The sequence below is a fragment of the Anarrhichthys ocellatus genome, unplaced genomic scaffold (genome assembly GCF_004355925.1).
Source record: "Anarrhichthys ocellatus isolate YVR2014 unplaced genomic scaffold, GSC_Weel_1.0 scaffold173, whole genome shotgun sequence".
Taxonomy (NCBI): domain Eukaryota; kingdom Metazoa; phylum Chordata; class Actinopteri; order Perciformes; family Anarhichadidae; genus Anarrhichthys; species Anarrhichthys ocellatus.
This window is the reverse complement of record NW_022280203.1, coordinates 45,808-64,637: the sequence shown is the minus strand read 5'-3', so window position 1 is coordinate 64,637 and position 18,830 is coordinate 45,808. Positions and strand designations below refer to the sequence as shown.

The 18,830-nt window shown below is 40.4% G+C and overlaps 1 protein-coding gene across 1 annotated transcript; it reads left to right on the top strand.

Moving 5' to 3' along the window:
* The first annotated feature begins 7,144 nt into the window (after positions 1–7,144).
* On the top strand, positions 7,145–17,981 carry tspan2a (tetraspanin 2a). The gene is made up of 9 exons (XM_031878315.1): positions 7,145–7,426; positions 10,442–10,544; positions 14,874–14,971; positions 16,215–16,289; positions 16,391–16,483; positions 16,555–16,626; positions 16,782–16,865; positions 17,009–17,077; positions 17,207–17,981. Exons 1-8 carry the CDS (start codon positions 7,223–7,225, stop codon positions 17,072–17,074), a joined length of 795 nt encoding a protein of 264 aa, XP_031734175.1. The 5' UTR covers positions 7,145–7,222; the 3' UTR covers positions 17,075–17,077; positions 17,207–17,981.
* The last annotated feature ends 849 nt before the right edge of the window (positions 17,982–18,830 follow it).

Here is an 18,830-nt window from a genome sequence, read left to right as displayed (position 1 = left end):
AGACTTTCCACGCACATCGCAGTCAAATACAGTAGAAACACAGATATACTCATCACCAAAGACTTCCCACCCTCTGCACAAAGTAAATTATTGGTTTATGTCAAAGTATCAGGATTGCATGTATATACACCAGCCCTGGGTCAAATAGTATCTGTTTTGAGCTGTTTGGGGTGTACCAAACATTCAGCGGTTGTTGCTGTGTCACTTAGTATCGGACTGTCTGAGCTGCGGTTTGTAACGGATTCATCTTGCAGAGGTTTAAAATGCACAGGGCCCATATTTATCAAGCGCCTAAGAATTACTCTTGAAGGGGAACTCCACCGATTTTACACATCAAAGTCTGCTTTCAGCACTTCTGCATGATGTGGAATGAGTTGTATAAAGCCTACCTTGGCTCCAGATGAAGCTGATAAAGTGTGTGATGTCACTTGAGGCATTGCCAGTCGAAAACGTCAAGTTTGAAAATAGAGGGAAAAAAACAAAAACAAAAGAGGGTGGAGTTACAAAGCAAGCTTACCAAACCTCTGCAGTCCGCTCCTCATCTCTGCTTGAGGCTAGCGGCTGGAGGCTACATTAGTGTTGCATTGTGGGTGGTGCCACGTGCGTAATGTAGTAATGCAGGTTTTGATAAGAAAGAAGAATGCATGGAATAAAAAGACAATGTTACTAGTTCTGCTGCATCAATTTTTACACCTTTTTTCCCTTTTTTTATTAAAACTGTCCATTGTGAATCAGGACTGCAATGCTAAATCAGTGGAGTAGGCGGATTTGAAGAATGCTCTAGAAGCTAATTTAGGGGAATTATAGTTCTTCGATGACTGTGAAGAATACGACACATTTATCAAGCGACCTACTCCGGTTTATAGAGAAGTGTAAACTTTAACGCTTTAGTGATTTTGTGAAAATCGTCATCCTTCGTAGCAATTACCATGTGAATTAACAACAATGTAATATATTTCAAAGAGATAAATAGGGATCGATATATGTGGATTGAATAATAGAAAAACATAAAATAAACTCTAACTCAAGCAGTAAGGAAAATCTGATGCTTGTATAAAAGGTAAATCAGAAAATCATATAATAAGGAGAATTTATTATCACATTAAAGATGCATTCAAGCCAGCTTTATACTTCTGGCTTGCACCTCTAAAAAAAAGGCAAAAAACATCCTCTCAAATGTTCAAATAGAGTGTAAATAAATTTCTGAATTGCAACTATTGAATTATTCATCATAATTAATTTTGTACAATCCAAAATGAAGTCTGTGCCCTCATCTCTGTGTCTGTGCTGCAGTCCTCTATCTTCTCTTAAGAGACGTCCGGAGTGCTCTTAAAATCAGAGCATTTTTATACAGATAACAACCAAAGCACAGCCACATCTAGCTACAGTCCGTGTTACACAATGCAGATTTTTTAACTTTTATCTTTGACTTCCAAACATTCACTCTGGCGGTTTGATAAATACAGGCCCAGGTTCAGCTGAACCACAGCTAAACTGCAGCTTGACCAAACGTATAATGATGAAGTTACCTTAGGAGATCCACCCCACGCACTCACAGGCAGTAATTAAGATTTTCCATTATGAATAACTGCTGAGGAAATACACTCAAAACACCACTGGAACCAGTGTGTATTTGAATCATTTACAGACCAGTTCCACGTGACCTTTAACCTCCTTTTAACCTCTGCAGGAGGTTTAATTCAGACCTCACATGTCCTCTACTGGCATTCAAGTGACCACTGCAACACACAGGAACTGGGTTTATATATTAAACGAAATGAGTGCATTTTACACTGTAGCTTGCAAAGACACAGCAGTGGTGTTTTAGAAACTATGTGATGTTATTAAAGGAGACACAGGTTTAAATCGGTCTTAAACCTTAAACCGCAGCTGAGATTTAGCACCACAACTCAATCATTCTGATTATGGGTATTTTCCCGCCACCTATTATATATTCCTATAGCACACCCGACTCACTACATGCAGGCTGACGCAACACACACACACTTTGGAAATACAATTTGACCCAGGTCTGATATAAGTTAACCTTTTGTTACAATGTTGTTGATTGTTATTTATTAAACACTTACATACATGCACTGTGTGTTTTTGAGGTTTGTTGTTGCTCCTCATGGAGACTGAGGACTGAGTAACCGCTTAACACGAAAAAGAAGTTGAGTTCTTTGGCTGAAGAGAAAGAGCCATGTGGCTTCATTTTACTGGCAGTAATCTGGTGTTTTGGCTTTGCTTTGTGTTTTTTCTCCGGGAGATATGAAACAAAGGGAAAGCGACATTTACATGAATAAGCCTGGGATTCAACCGCTAACTCCAGCTGATAATATCATGGCTTGCTATTTTCTCTGTTTTGGCAGTGACATTTCAGTCTTGTCAGAGCACAACAAATTGTACTTGAGGAATACTGTCAGTTTCTGGTGATTTTTTTTTTGTTTTAGGCTAAAATCCCAATCGTTGTATCATAGCTGACGTTTAAGATGTCAGAGAGCTTTGGAGGTAAAACAGACACAAAGATGCTGCAGAGGCTGTTTCTGGAGAACTATAGATTCTCTATAGTTGGGATACTTAAGAGAAGTATCCCAATTTGAGCTGTGTACCTGCCAACTGTAAATACCATCTTTAAAGCCAACGTGTTTAGTTTACTTGTGACTTGTTTACTTCAAACTTCATCTCCAAAGCACTGCTACAAAATACAATACAATACAATACTGCCATCTAGGGGCCAGAAGAGGGAACACATCTCATATGTCTTTAAATGAGACATCATACCATTGGATCAGATCATAGACTGTGGATCAGATGTTAACATGAAATATTTAATACTTCCGGTCCGACACTTTATGGAGTTCAGTAAGAGAGTTTGAAAAGGAATCATTTCATGTATTGTTATACATTCATGAGCTACAAAACAGCACTGAGGCTTCATCAATTTAATAAAACATGTAAAAAGTTATTTTTGGAACGGAAAACGTTTCTAAGCAGGTTATAGTGTGTTAGTAGCTGACTATGTGGACTGCGCATGCGTCCTGCTGAGTTCAAGGCCACAGCGTAGTATAATTTAAGTCCTGCATTCAAAATGTTCGTAAAAATACAAATATATTAAAATCTAAATGTACTTAATGTATCAAAAGTAGAAGGACTCGTTATGCAGAATGGCTAATTTCAGAATCATGTTCATTATATAATTGGATTATAAATAATGGTCAATGTGTTCATCATTTGAATTTTGCAGCCGGAGCTATTTTAACTACTTTGTATATCTGCAATCTGTAATAATACATAATCATTTATAAATTGATTATATTTTGTATGAACAATCTTAATCTGCAAAGTAACCAATGAGCTTTAAAATGAATGTAGTGGTTTAAAAAGTAAAAAACAAAAAACTTTTAGGGCAGATAAAGTAAACGTAGAAAGAAAACAACGATAATTAATTGAGCGGGATTCTTGACCTCAGATACAGTTTGACATAAATAACCTTATGGTCTTTAAGACAATAAGATGTGGAATACAATTCAAATTTAACAAAAGAAATGTAATGGCATATATTCAAACTTTTACATCTCCGTCTGTCCACTAGACGGAGACATTGATCTGACCAAATATTTAGTCCCATAATACTTCACTGTGTCGGTCTAGTCCAAAGGTTTCCATTCACCCATGCTGTCTCAGTGATACAGATGCACATATACGATCGTTTTCATTTTAAGTTGTCAGATGTTGATACACACTGTCAAGACTGTATTCATAAATTACAGGCCCTGTATTTCATAATAGTCTACTACAATTATTTTAAACCTGTTTCATTATTTATAATCTATTGAGTAGCATGGCTGGTCCTCATAAAAGCATACAAGTCCAAAATGATTTTGATTGTCTGTCTTGTCACCCCTGATGTCTGTTGGATCATAAGCATGACAGTTTGCCCATATGGAGATCAGGTTACGTTATTGCAGATTTACATATGAAGCACAGCAGAGGAGGGTGAGGAGGGTGAGGAGGGTGAGGAGAGGCGGCTGTGGAGGGACAATGGGATTCTGACTCCATTATACTCCGAGGATATGGTTTCAGTCTGGGTGTACTTCTACTGTGAGAATTACAGCCCTGAATTGGATTGGATGACCAAACTGATATTAGGTTATCGTTGATGCAGTTCAGTGACTTTATTCAGGGTTACATGGAAACTATTAATCATTTCTATCCCTCATATCTCTCTCATCTATCCATCCATCTATGCATCTATCTGCTGACTTTTGCTGGAGTTGTCATCTGATAAATAAAGAGGCGGTGATGTGATGCGTCTCGTGATCTGATCCTCACTGATACTCTGGCAGAAGAATAGGGGGTCGCTGTTTGCCTCCCACATCAGAGCAGCAAACAAAGGCAACACAAACATGAGAAGCTTGACTGTCAGAGCGGGTGAAACCGGCCTGACCCCCCCCCCCCTCCTCCGGCCGGCAGAGAAGACACAGAGGAGCTTCATATGCGGCCTTCAGTCACAGGAACTGGCTTACATACCGAGTACAATTTGCATATTAAAACAGAAACAGGTATTTCTGTTTCCCCTTCACAAGTTTCGTCAAGACAGTGCAGACAGTAGTTAAGAAAAGTTGCAATGGAAGATCTATTTGTTTTTAGAAGATATGCATGTTATATTGTTTTGAAAATATAGGGTCCTCAGCTTTCACAATCTGTAAACCAACTGTATGTTGTCCTAACTATATCTTATTGCAATGTATTTAATAAACAATAAAGTTGTACAAGATAACCCACAATTTGCGATACTCTGGCAGGATGGTTATGGTTAGGCACTGACCTTGAAGGGTTAAGGTTAGGATAGGTTGTCAGCCAGCGAGTTGCAACCGTTTTTGCACGTTTTTTTGCAAATCCGATGGTGCAGGAATGAGGCCTAAAGCCAAGAAATGAGTTAGCATTTTTGCACTTCCAATTCCCTCGTCTCAAAGTCAACGGGTTTTTGGTTAGATGCCTGAATTCAGCTCTGTGGTTTACACAAGCTTAAGATATTTTCACTTGTAAGTGATCTTGTGTTTGTCACAGAGCTTGTTTTCTGCAATAATCCAAAATCCCATTGGCTTTTTGTCGAGGGGACCAATGTGATGGTAATTTCCAGGGTTGGCCTAAAAAATAGTCATCCCTGCACCACTCGATTGTGGATTATCATCTAGACAACAAGTTGTGTTCAAAAGATCAGGGGTCATTTTCTTATCAGTCCACAATAAGATGTTTGGTATCACTGGATGGCAGAAATTACGAGCTTTCTACAGCACCTAAATGCATCATGACTAAAAAACCACATTGTTTCGTTTCCAGCGTTGAAACTTCACATTTTACAGTCACTGCATCAAGCTATGTTCATGCACACACTTCACCAGGACTTATTTTCACCGAAACAGCAGAGTTGTGTTACTTACGGTTCTACAGTAATCAGTGAGCCTTTGGGAGCCAGCAACCTTCTTAAACTTTGTTCATGCTCGCGAGCTACGAGCACGCAAAAAGGCATTTATGCTCAACGCGCTGTTCGTTGCATTATTCTCCGAAACGCCAGAGGGCGTACAAACAAAGTGTAATGTAAAGAAGCGAGAAGACAATTCCTGCAAAACACCATAAACGAGCAATTGTTATTAACTGTAAACTCATATATCATGTTCATGGACTTTTCTATTGCCTTTATACCAGCCCTGTAAAGAAAGAAGTCAAGTACGTATTGCACTGTTAATACATGGTTGCAAACCCTGTCAACAATTTGATTTGACGGGCAAAATATGCACTCAAATGTAGATTCTTAAGACCTCTGGTTTCTAAAGCATTCAAAAACCAATTGCGCGTCTTAATCCCTGACTGAGGTAATAGTGCTTTTATCAGTGAACTATTTGTGACAGTCATGTCTGAAAAGCTGTGATCGCATGGACAGCATGTGCCAAGATACGAAAATTGTGACCCAAGTGCCACAACCACTTGTGGAGCATTGACACCAACAAGCCGACAATCATTAATCTTTTCCCCTTACTGAGACGAATCTGTGGATATGTCAGGCAATGGCAGGGCCCTGCCATTATTGGCTGTGCATGGAGCTCTTCAGTCATACATACACTATGCATTGGGTTTTCACTATTTAAATGTTTGGTTTATGGGAGATGTTTGAAGCAAATTTATAGATGAACTATAATAACTTAACAGGTTAACTTACAATTCACTAACAACTTACAACTTTATTCCACAGCTTCTTGCCTTTCAAAGTAGCCCCAGAATTTGAATATAAACCTTATAGTTGTGGAGCTATTCCTGATTTATTTTAGGCGTTTTTTCCCAGGGGCAGGTCTTAAGAGGTAAGGCTTTTAAACTAAACACAGATAATATTATGAATTAATTATGATAGTTAACAGATTTATTTTTAAAGAAATATTCAAATTTGAACTGTAGACTGGTAAACTCAAGTCAAATTATTCTGGAGTTGGGAACATCAGGTTCCTTTTCAAATGTAATCCAAGGCCCTGGTATAATTTCTTTTAACTGTTATTGTTAATATGTGACTAATCTCAGGTTGCTGTGTGTCTTGGGTGCATATATTTACACAAGTTCCCATATTTCCATAATAAACACTGATATCAGTGGCACGTACAGGGTGATGCAGATTGAAAAGTGTTGATAAACTGTTGTCTAACTTCAAATTGTAGGTCATGAAGGTATGAGAGGTGAAAGTGAGTATTTAAAAAATGCATTGCTCAACAGTGGGACCTCTGAGAGTCAATTGATCATTAAATTCATTATCAAAAGTGGCACAAAAAATAGAGACTGCAAACAGATGGCTGTTTCTACACCAGTTTCACATCTCCCCCCACATAGATTATACAATTTGGTATTTACTCATCCACACGTTTCCTTCTCAAATAAGGTTTATTGCACAACATGTGACTAAACAGGGTTCTTTTTGGATTTTATTTTTTGATTCAACCTTTGAAAAACAATACCCTTATTGTCACTGCGTTTAATTCCAAGCGGTGATATCACACACTGAACTGAACCTGTTCCCTACGTTGTTGGGGGACTTCCTGGAGTGTGTCTCGGGGGTCCCAGATCGTCCCTGAACACCACCTTGGGTACCACGACGCACACACTGGCGCGCGCGGATGGGCGGTGAAAGTCAGCGTGCGAGCAGCTGCCAGCCAGCCCGTGCAACTTTGTGCGCATGTTCTCGTGCTTGGATGGTGAAGCTGTGCAGGTCTTCCTCATCATTGCATGCTTGATGTCTAACTGGGAGACGCGAGGATTTGCAGAACAACAGCGTTCAGAGATCGGGAATATCGACAAATCAGGTGGCATCATGAGCAAAGTGCAGGGAGGGATGAAATGCGTGAAATACCTGCTATTCGTTTTCAACTTCATCTTTTGGGTAAGTGCGCTTCGCTGACATGAAACAAAGTTGTTGCTGTTGCTGAAATCAACGCCATGTCTGTCACGTCGTATACGTCTGATTTACTTATTTTAAACGATCAAGCTTTGTTTGCGTGGGAAAAAAACCTGCTCGTGCTCCGCCTTCTGGAAGTGTTTACATGGTCAACACGCTGCTGACAGTCTGTCCATTTCTATTGTTCGATCTGGTTTTTAATTAACCTGTTATACACTGAAAAAACTGGGGAGTTTATTGTGCAGATTACTATCCACCTGTAATCTGCAAACTCCTCTCTGACTCTGTTCTGTTTCCTTAAATCGTAAAAACCAAGCCTTCATGATGTAATCATCATTTAAATCCATTATGAATGCCCCCATTACAGCACTTAAAGTGGCCTCAATTTTTGAACTGTTTCTATAAATGAATGAGTAAATCAAAGGCTGTAAGCCACTAACCATTTTAACACTCATGGGATTATGTGTGCTGTGGTCGTCCTGCAGCATCAGCGCTGCAGTGTGCTGCCACTTTTCCAACACAACCACTGTTCAGTGATCTGATCTCATGATCTGGCATTGTGCTGTGACTTTCCTGCAGCAGGTCTAAGGGTTTGGGTGGGGGGGGAGTTTAACAGACAGGGTTAATCTGTTTTGGGAACACCATGAAAGGTTTTGTTTTGGTCTATATGCTTGATAAAATCTGTTCCGATAAGCTTATCTGTGGCTCCGGCTACTGTAGAGTCACTTTCGATTTTCTGTGCTGTAATCTATCATCTGAATATTATCTGTGTATATGATGGCAATATTTGTTAAATGTGGTTTTGGCTTGTTATCCCTCGAAAACAAAGCTGAAGTCCAAGGGTTGTGCATACATGCAACCTGTTAAACTAAAGAGTGAAAGAGGGATTCTTCATTTCCAGGCTGTTTTATTTTGAAAAAGTAGGCAGGCAGGTCCTTGCAGATTTGTCCTGCAACTCATTGGGGGTCTTGACTCCAAGGTTGCAAACCATTGCAATCCTCTGCGTAGGCTACATGTATTGTGTTTAAATGGCTCCCTTGTGTTATTTCAGCATTAGTTTAGCTTGCAACGTGGTTAAAGTAAATGTATTAAAATAGATATCACAAATAACTGAAAGGGCTGCAACTAAATGATTCCTCAACAATCTTTTGGTCAATAAAATATCTGAAAATAGAGACGAATGTACCTTTTCCAAAAGCCAAGGGTGATGTCTTTAAATTGTTAGTTTTATCTGAAAAAGAGTCCAAAATCCAGAGAGATTAAATTTACTATCGCATAAAACAAATAAAAGCAGCACACTATCACATTTGACAAGCTAAGTAGGTCATGCTTCGCATTTCTATCTTGAAAAATGACTTAAACAAGGCATTGATTACCACAGTAGTTGCAGATCCATTTTATCGATTAATTGACAAATTACGTGCTGTCACAGACTCTCTGCAGTTGTCGTGGATGGATGGATGCTCATGTTTTACTGCTAAATGATACAGTATATTGGGATCTGCAATATACGGCTGCATTGACTCATCTGTGCTCTGTCAGACGATCACTTGTGTCACACAAACGGACAGCGGCCTCTTTGTTTAGGAGTTTGGGGACTGAAAGCAGAGCTGTTGTGGTCGGAGCCAGAAGGGGCGAACAGTACTTTTTTTTTGTCATTTTGGGGTGAAGAGCCAAACAAGCAGCCAATGCCAGTGTGAGTTACATCACCCATGGTACTGTGAGGCTGGCACAGCTTGTGGCTGAAATGCACCATGGGAGATGGATCATAGATGCTGCTGTTAAGACCTGATATTTTGACGGTCCATATGGAAACATGAGCTGCTGTTCTCCTCCTTCAATTATTTGTTCTCTTGCATTTCTTGCAGTCTCTTCACTTGATATGTTTTTCAAAAAGTTATTTTGGCTGCACGTGAAGCTAATTATCCTTTTTAAGAGTCGAAACAAGTCTTAAACTTAGACTAAACCTTTGGTCGTTAAAGAGGCAATGCATTAACATCTCTGGCAGCAGTTTGTTGGGAATTACCAGAAGAAAAACACGGACAGAGAGCTTCAGGAGCCCCTCTGTTGACGAGACAAAGACGAGAGTGCCACCAGCAGAATATTAATGAACAGAAGAGCCAAAGAAAAAAAAAAAATGTGATGGGCCTCAATGTTTAACTGTGAAGTGATATCAAGGCAACACCATTGATAGCTGATCTCCAGAGACAGAGACACTTAAATCCTAAAAATAAAAAGGGACAATTCATTGTGAATTAAAGGAACAGTGTTTAGCATTTAGGGGGATCTATTAGCAGAAATGAAATATAATCTAGTTCTCCTTCACCATGGATGTATAAAGAGAACTGGATACAGCGTCGGAGGCAGAGCCCCGTTGATTCCTATGAAAGTTGCTCTGTGGCACATGAAGCAAAAAAAGGTTTTATAGACTTATAGAATTCAGATGAAATGAGCCATATCTTCCACATCCATGGGCCTATAGAGCTAGCGCACTAGCTCCTCCTTTAACCTCGCCTCCCAGACCTCGGTCCAGCCTCGTTCTCGGGCTCGTTCACATGAACGCAGGAGGGGAAATAACCCGGCTATTAGTGCATTTTAATTAAGTTTTACTTTTAGGATTGAAACATTTAAATAAGGGGTATTCATGTGTTCATACTGGAAAGTTTATTTGCTTAAAACAAAAACAAAAAGCTTTGCTAAGTTACAGCCATCTCTTTCCTAATGTAAGTCTATGGGACAACGTGTTTTTGGCCCCCATGGCATCAATTGACGGACCCGGAAATTGTTATTCCACTGTTTGGCCACTTTGTCAAAATTTCTTCCAAGCATGGCGCACTTCCTGGGGGCTTGTTGTGAATGATTGGCACAAGGGAGAAGTCTCAGTTGGTTGCAATCTGCAACTTCACCGTTAGATGTCACCAAATCCTACACACCTTTAATATTCTGTAGACGTGTGTAACTATGACATGAATATTGATTCAATAACGTATCGTTCCTCAGCTGTCGGGCCTGTTGGTGCTGGCTGTGGGACTTCGGCTCAGATTTGACCCAGAAACAGTGGCACTGCTGACGGTTGACGACGCCCCCGAAACCTTCTTCATAGGTACGTCCTCCAATCACACCTCACCTGACATCTACAGATCCTAAAATATGGTGCAAGATAAAGAAATCCAATGATTTTAGTTGTTTATTTATTTTTATTGGGTTTCTTGATTCAGTGAAGTCATTTTATTTAACTTTAAGTAGTGCCAGTTCTGTGTATATCCACCACTTAACAATGTAAACATGTCGATATGGGCTGCAGCTACTATTCATTCGAGTAATGAGACGAGGAAGGGAAAGTTTCATGTGGATTTTATCAGCCACAAAGAAGCAAATCAAATTTGTTGTTGATGAATTTCCTCTCAAAGCCAGAAAATTTGATATAATATGTATAATATATATCATTTTTCAGGAGATTAAGAGACATTTTCAGCTATAAAATGAATCTAATTTAGGTGTGAAAATGGCTCCAAATCAATCAATCTCCTCTTCAGAGAACTCAGTACCAGATTACATGCCTGATGACATCCGGTTTTATGGTGCGCTGTAATAATCATTTACAACAAACGTCCCGAGGGGGATTCCCCTCCGCCATTTTAAGTGAAGGACCTTTCCGGGGCAGAAGGTGTTAGAGAGCAGTAATGAACGCAGGCACATTTCACACTAAACGCATTGTGATGTTTTATCACTTCCTCCACACATCGCACGATGGAAACTCACTCTCTGAGTGTTTTTAATCATCATTGACATCCTCACTTATTCGGCCCGTTTTTTAAAATGCGCCACCTCGCTCTGAAGGGCCACTTTGGGCCACGTCCAACGATTATCGACACGCATCATTAGTGGTAGTGCCTCTGTTTTATGGGTTATGGAGAGAATTGCAAATATTGATTCGTTTTTCCTCTCAGTAGAGTTCTACAAAACGATCATCAGAGATGTTCAAGCAGTGACAGATGGACCGGAGCCTCTAACTGATTAATGAGCTGCTCGACTCTTTGCTGAAAGATCTTTAAGTCCGTAGCACCTTGTGCTCAGGTTTGCTTTAGATTAATGATAATCAATCAGAATAAATCACACACACCCTTCAGTGTGTATTATTAGTGGGCCAGTAGTCCATACAATAGGTCTCTCTCTCTCTCTCTCTCTCACACTCTCTCTCTCTGCGTAGGAGCAGATGATTAGAATGAAGCCTATTCTTGTTACTCCCGTTTAGACCATGACCTAAAATGGTGACTTCACTTCATCTGCTCTCTGCTGTGCTTTCACGGAGCTGGCTGCCTCCCTCGGGACACGAGGAGCAGGCAGGGTGGGGCAGGTGACAGGAGTCTATCCTGAAGACTCCTTTACTGGTCATCATAATACTGTACTATGCAGTGCATCATTGTGTGAAACAAAGTCATGTTTCATACAGTAGTTTGTAGAAATGTGACGGGGGGAAGGGATAAAGTCAAAGTGCAGCCTGTTACTGGAACTACAAAAAAAAAACAATATCAAGTGGACATGAATGCGGTCAAACAGCATACAGGATATTATTCTCCATGTTATTGAGCTACAACACACTTCTGTTCTCACAGTTTCTCATTATGCAAACTACTGAAGGTGAGATAATTTCTTTACAGTTTGGTTTCATGTGACATGCAAATATCACAGAGCTCGTCCTGAATACTTGTCACACACATTTTGGATGTGTTCATTTACTCACGTACCCTCATTGCACTTCACTGCACATTCCAAATAGTGTACAGTTCACTCCTGATACAGTCACTTTGCAGGTTAATGTCCACATTGCCCAGCATTTATATACAGTATATATGCAGTATTACGAACTTTGTGTCTGTGGTGACATTTACAGAAAAAAATGCTGTATTACAGTTTTTCCCCATTTAATATACACAAAAATTGTCACAATGCACACAATTTTATAATATTTGAAGCATATATCAACTACAAGACTCTTTGGGCACAGCTCCATTTTTTTACTCAAATAGAAATTACAAATCAACCAGGACTGAAATATTGGTTGCGTCCAAAATTCCATGATAACATGCTATCTAGGGACAACACGGCCACTTAAATATCCCAGAATGCAATGCGGTAGTAACAGCAACGTTCATAATAGCGGACAGCTCTGTGACGTCAACAACACTTCAGTGTAAGTGTATAAGATTTGACTTTGCTAGGCGTAGTATATTTTGACATTAGTTCAGACCGATTCTCTCAAATCATCGTGTGGTCTCATGAGGTTGGCGCAGGTTAGCATGGTTACATATCTCCAACCGCCAAGTACATTGAACTATACGCATATTGAGTATACAGTGCATAGTATTCAGCACTTGTCTGAATACTTCCTGCACAGGTGTTGATCTGTGTTGACAGACGGCAGCAGATTGCTGGATGTCATCAGTGAATCCGTACATCTGAACGATCCTGCGGAGGGTCGATGGTCTTACGAAACAAATATCCTGAGCAGAACGGTGGAGCGCCGCTGCCTGCACTCACCTCCAGCAAGGAGACTGAACAGAGTGATGCCATAACAACTTAAGTGGAAGCATTCCCTATGGGTGACTCTAGCTTTTCACTCGGTCACCTTTGTTGCTCTGTGCGTGTAAATATCCATTATGAGCATTTACAGACGGAGAGAAACTCAAGAGGCAGTGAGATGTTTACACTAATATGTATCGCTACCAGCAACCTGCTGCCAGCATTAACAAGGAGGAAGTGTTCTGCTAGTTTGCACTAGCCTTACTGAGAGGAAGAGCTAAAAACAGCACCAGCCGAGATCACTTGTTGTGTGGACACTTTGTATATACAGTAGAAGCTGTCTTGGCTCATTATTTTTTTCCATTGCTTACGCTTTGATGCAGCAGCCGCCCTCGGCTGCTGGCCTCATCTTTACCTCCCCTTTTGTTCAGCAGCAGCAAAACAACAGCTTGCAACCCCCCCCCCCCCCCCCCCAACCCCCCATGTGGATTAATTAAATCGCTGCAGTGGTTGCTGTCTATGTCACCGACTAGACCCTTAGCGTGGACCTCGGGGACGGGTTGGGTGTATAGTTACAGTGTGAAGGGCTCAGTAGCGAGGGCTGGGAGAAGGGGAGCAGACCGAGGGAGGTGACGACATCCAGGCGCATGGGGAGCTGAAGGTTGGGCGATGTAGTCTAAACTCTGCAGCAATCAGATATCGAAAAATTAGATTTGGCTTTTTACCAGACAGATGGCATATGACAGAGTCTGACTGCACCTCTGAGACATGGATAAGAAGAATTTCCAGCTATTTGGAGCTCGCCTGCTGCAGGACAGAATCCACCGTATTGTTTTGTTCGACACACTGAGAGGATCGGACAGATGGTATTTATTTTTAGAGGTTTCAGTTATTGGACTGTCTTAACAAACGTTCATCCATCCAACCCATGGATGGATTACTGAACGGGTCTACCATGCACAGGCCCGAAGGCCCGAAGGCCCAAAGTGTCAGGGGGCCCCCCTAGCCTTCACCTACAAAATGTCACTCAAACAGACATGAACCAACCAAGACTCAAAGTGACCACAAAGAAAAGTAGAACAACTACAAAGAGACACATTGAGACCAAAGAGACCAAAATAGCTGCAAAGAGACACAAAGAGACTACAAAGAGACTCCAAACGACTATAAAGTGACACAAAACAACTACAAAAAGGTGCAAAATTACCACGGACAAAAAATAACTACAAAATAACCAAAATATTTACAACGTGACACAAAACAACTGCAAAGGGACACAAAACCACCACATAGAGACACAAATCAACTGCAAAGGGACACAAAACCACCACATAGAGACACAAATCAACTGCAAAGGGACACAAAACCACCACATAGAGACACAAAACAACTACAAAGGGACACAAAAACAACACATAGAGACACAAAACAACTACAAAGGGACACAAAACCACCACATAGAGACACAAAACAACTGCAAAATGAGGCCAAAGAACTATGACTCATGATACACCAAAAATAACAAAATAAACTATTTTAGGCATCAATCCAAACATCAAAAAGTGAAGTTTGTTGAGATTCTGATGTCTTTCATCTCAACTCAAAGCTTTAAAACTCACAAGTGGCTGGACTAAAGGAGTGGGCTGATGATCAGACTGAATTTTGGATGTTTCCACCTACACTTTTCTGCTGGTAGCCAAACACAATAGCCTTTTAATACAAATTCTACTGAAGCAAAGACATGAAAACAGTTGGACCATGCTGCCATCCTGAGTTGAAGATGTGAGCTACAGTCATGTGTCTTTTAATTCCTCTATCATGAACATTGCAGGATTGGTGGGTTGTTTCCTGATTTATTTCCACAGAGAAACACAATGATTATCTCTCTGCCTTGTCTCTCCTCACTCAGCTGTGTACATCCTCCTCGGTGCAGGAGGGCTGATGATGGTCGTCGGGTTCTTTGGTTGTTTTGGTGCTGTACGTGAGTCTCAGTGTCTTCTAGCATCGGTGAGTTAACGTGCTCTCGTGGTTTTGTATTCATGTGTGTTTTAATGTTCCTTTACTGGTGTTTTGAACATATACTGTGAGGTGATGCTCTATTTTTTTTAAAGGTCTCTAATTTCCATTTGATCTAATGCCATAATTTCCTTTTCAGAATTTCAGACAACCTAAATCAGGATTCTTTTTTTACCAAGTGTTCTTATTGCTCTTTAGGCATGAAAAACAAGATTTGAACTTTAGTTTTTTTTAATCCAGCTTGTTCAAAGAGATTTTTACATGTCCACTCAGGTGGACGGCATGCGTTTTTGTTTTCAACTGAAGAAATATGTATTTAACAAACAAATGAATAAAATGATATATAAAGATGTGAAAACTATAAAATAATATATGTATATACAAAGAAAATGTATAATATTTATGATAATTGGCAAAGCACCCAGGGCACAAAGCCACAAGACACTGCATGCAGATGTACTTTGTTCTTCGTGTGCATGCGGCAGCATCATGGCATCTGTTTGCTCTGTGAACATATGCTCACTCTTATTAGCTGATGGGCTGCAGGTGTGACCAATGCCACATGCCTAGTGGCTGCAGCACCTGCACTGGATAGTAGACTCCCTCCATCACCTCCCCCAACCTGAGCTTGGGGATCCGCCTCCTGTGCTGTGTCTGCTCAGCTTTCCCCCCCTGGTTTGCCACAGGAAATATAGCCAGTGATGCATGATGTCCAATTTAGTGGACAGATGATTAATCGTAATTTCCTCCCAATATAAAATCAATACTTGGAAAACGTATGAATTATATGATTCCTTAGTTGTTACTTGATGTCACCAACATTTTCATACCTGCAAGGGTCTCTTTCCATAGAAGGATTGGCAGATATTGATGAGTGGCTGGGTGTTCCTGACTGTCTGTCAGCTATCTTGGTTTTGAGAAATTGATCTTGCACTTACAACGGCTTGCCACTGAGTAGCAGTGTATGGGATGATGCAATAGCATTCACTGTAGTTGCTGATGTGCAACTATGCCATCAAAACCCATGCATAGACAAGAAAACAACATTAGAATAGCTGTCCACTGTGACCTCTATGCATGAAAGGGTTAATAAATGAAGATTAACTTTTTCCCCATCGTTCACTCTCAATATTAGTAAGAGAGAAATGACTGACCCATAAAATAAAGTATTACAAACTCTTATTGTACGGAAGGTAACGATATGTCCGTATAAAGCCGGTCTTCTGTTCTGCAGTTCTTTGCTTGTCTCCTGATCATCTTTGGAGCAGAGATTGCTGCTGGAGTGTTTGGATTCATAAACAAGAAACAGGTAAAACTGATTTAACAGCTGATTGTAATGAATCTTCTAAATTTAAAAAAAATTATAAAATACAAGTAAGTGATGTTTTTGTTATCATATCTCAATAACAGATTGTTGAGGAAGTCCAAAAGTTTTACAGCGCCTCCATCGCTGACGTCTCCACTCCGAATGGCACCGCGATCGCATTCATTTACCACAAAACTGTGAGTACACCTTGTCACAACAAACACCACCAGCGTCACAATTCTAATCTTTCTACTCTTCACATCTACAGCTGAACTGTTGCGGAGGTTTCGCATCACACATGACCGTCGCACTTTGTGCAGAGGCAGAGGAGGACGTCCAGGTAAACCCTCATGCCTGCTATAACACCTTATACCACACGGTGGCGGCATAGAGCTGGTTTAAGATTCGACGATTTGCTGCACTTTAATATTAGTATGGTATTGCATCAGCAGAGTTATGTGCATAACAATGTAAATGCTTAATTGTTGTTTTTAGGACTGCCTCACTGCAATATCAGACTTCTTCAATGACAAGCTGCATATTGTTGGATTCACTGGGATCGGGGTTGCAGGAGTGATGGTGAGAAGTTACAAAAAGTTAAATTTGCATTTTTTTTAAAAAGATTTCTAATCTACTTTCTAACCATTTACCATGGGCTGTGCTACTTTACATGAAGCTCAGTACGTGTTTCAACATGCCCTGAAATGTGTATTTGATTTCAGATCATAGGAATGATCTTCAGTATGGTTCTGTGTTGTGCCATCAGGAACAACAGGGAGGTTATATAGATGGTGAGTTGACCCCCCCCCCCCCCCACCACACTCACACATCCCCACCAGCCAGCCCACCACTCGCGCACTGATCCCTTCATAAAAACCCATCTGAAGTGGAAAGTCACATTTGAATGTCATCTCTCATAGTCCAGAGGGATCTGGTGGGGGAGTTCACTGAGTACCACAAAGAGCGAGTACAACACATCCCAGGTGTCCACGGGGCCAAATTCAACACGATACGCTGGAATCGTTATCTTCACACCTTCTCCTCAACTCCACCAGCACTGGAAACGATTATGTCTCTGCTCCTCCACGTAACACATGCTCTGCGACGTTCCTCAGCTTTGTCACACAGTGCTGCACTGCAAGCTACTAGTCGGTACACGACGCCTTCTTTGACACAGGAATGTGCTGTAACTATGGACAGCTATTTTATGCACCTGCAGTTAACTTTATTTGTGCCCTTTCTAACCTGTTTGTGTGTGATCAATACTACTTTGTGTGCTTGATTGTTTTGAGGACTAGCAGACCTTTGCCGAGTAGATTTCCATTATGTGCCTTAATTCAAACAGGAAACAAGCCTTCCGGCTGGCGGCACTATTTACCTATATCGTGCGATTTCATTTGTACATATCGGCTCAATGCCACCACTGTCAAGTATTTCTACTTTAAAGCACAATAGAGGAAGTGTAGATGTGATATCAACCCAAAGGGTTAGGGAAGGTCTGATGATAAACTGCCACTCCGTTAATCTCCAAATTCATCTAAGAAGGTCATGAATAACACTTGTGAGCTACTTTGCATTTTGTGAATCATTTTTGGAAATAAATTTTGTTGCTGTGCCAATAACTTGTGAATTATAGAATAATATAGTTTTTGCCATGATGTTAACCGTAATAAAAACAAATACTTGGTGCTTTTATTGAGGAGTTTGTTTCCCCCCTCCTCCCCACACACACACTTTGAAGAGTCTGAGACACAAGTTCTCTTCCTGTGAGGCGTCTGTGGTGGAAGCAGAGCAGAAGAGGTCTCATGAATGTAAAGGTCAGGTGACAAGAAATGGCAGCTGCTCAAATGCTAAACCAGAGTTAAGCTGGAGAACACAAAGTCGCATGAAAGACCACAATGACAAAGGACCACGGGCTTCTTGAAACAACACATTGGCGAACAGAATAATCTCTGAAGGAAGCCGGCTGACTTACTCACTTAAATTAATTTGATAAACTGTTATTTTGACATTTCATGAGCAGTGAAATCAATCCATGAACACAGAACGAGTACATTGCAAAGTTTAATGTATATATATATATATATATATATATATATATGCTATGTACAAAAAGCAATCACAAAACATTGTAATGGTCATGTTTCCATGTTCAGTCGCAGTAATAATGCTTTTTTTCCCCCAATCAGAGAAATGTCTGCTCTGTTAAGGCATAAACCAAAAAACATTTTAGGTTCAGGTATGCATACGTTATTGTGAAGGTCATGTAAGTTACGTGGACAAACATACATATAGTGTGCATGACTGCATCTCAAGTTTTTGCAGGTAGTAAGCTACAAACACTGCAGTTCACAGACTACTAATCAGCTCTTGGGCTGATATAGTAGTATATAATACGTATAATAAGTATATAACAGGAGCATTCATGGTTTGGCAAACCATGTGGTCCCATGTTAGTCGGAAGGTTCATGATCAGTGAAATTAAACATGTACACTCGAAAGTTATACTGAAAATGTATTTTTTTTTCTCTTTTAAAGAAAAAA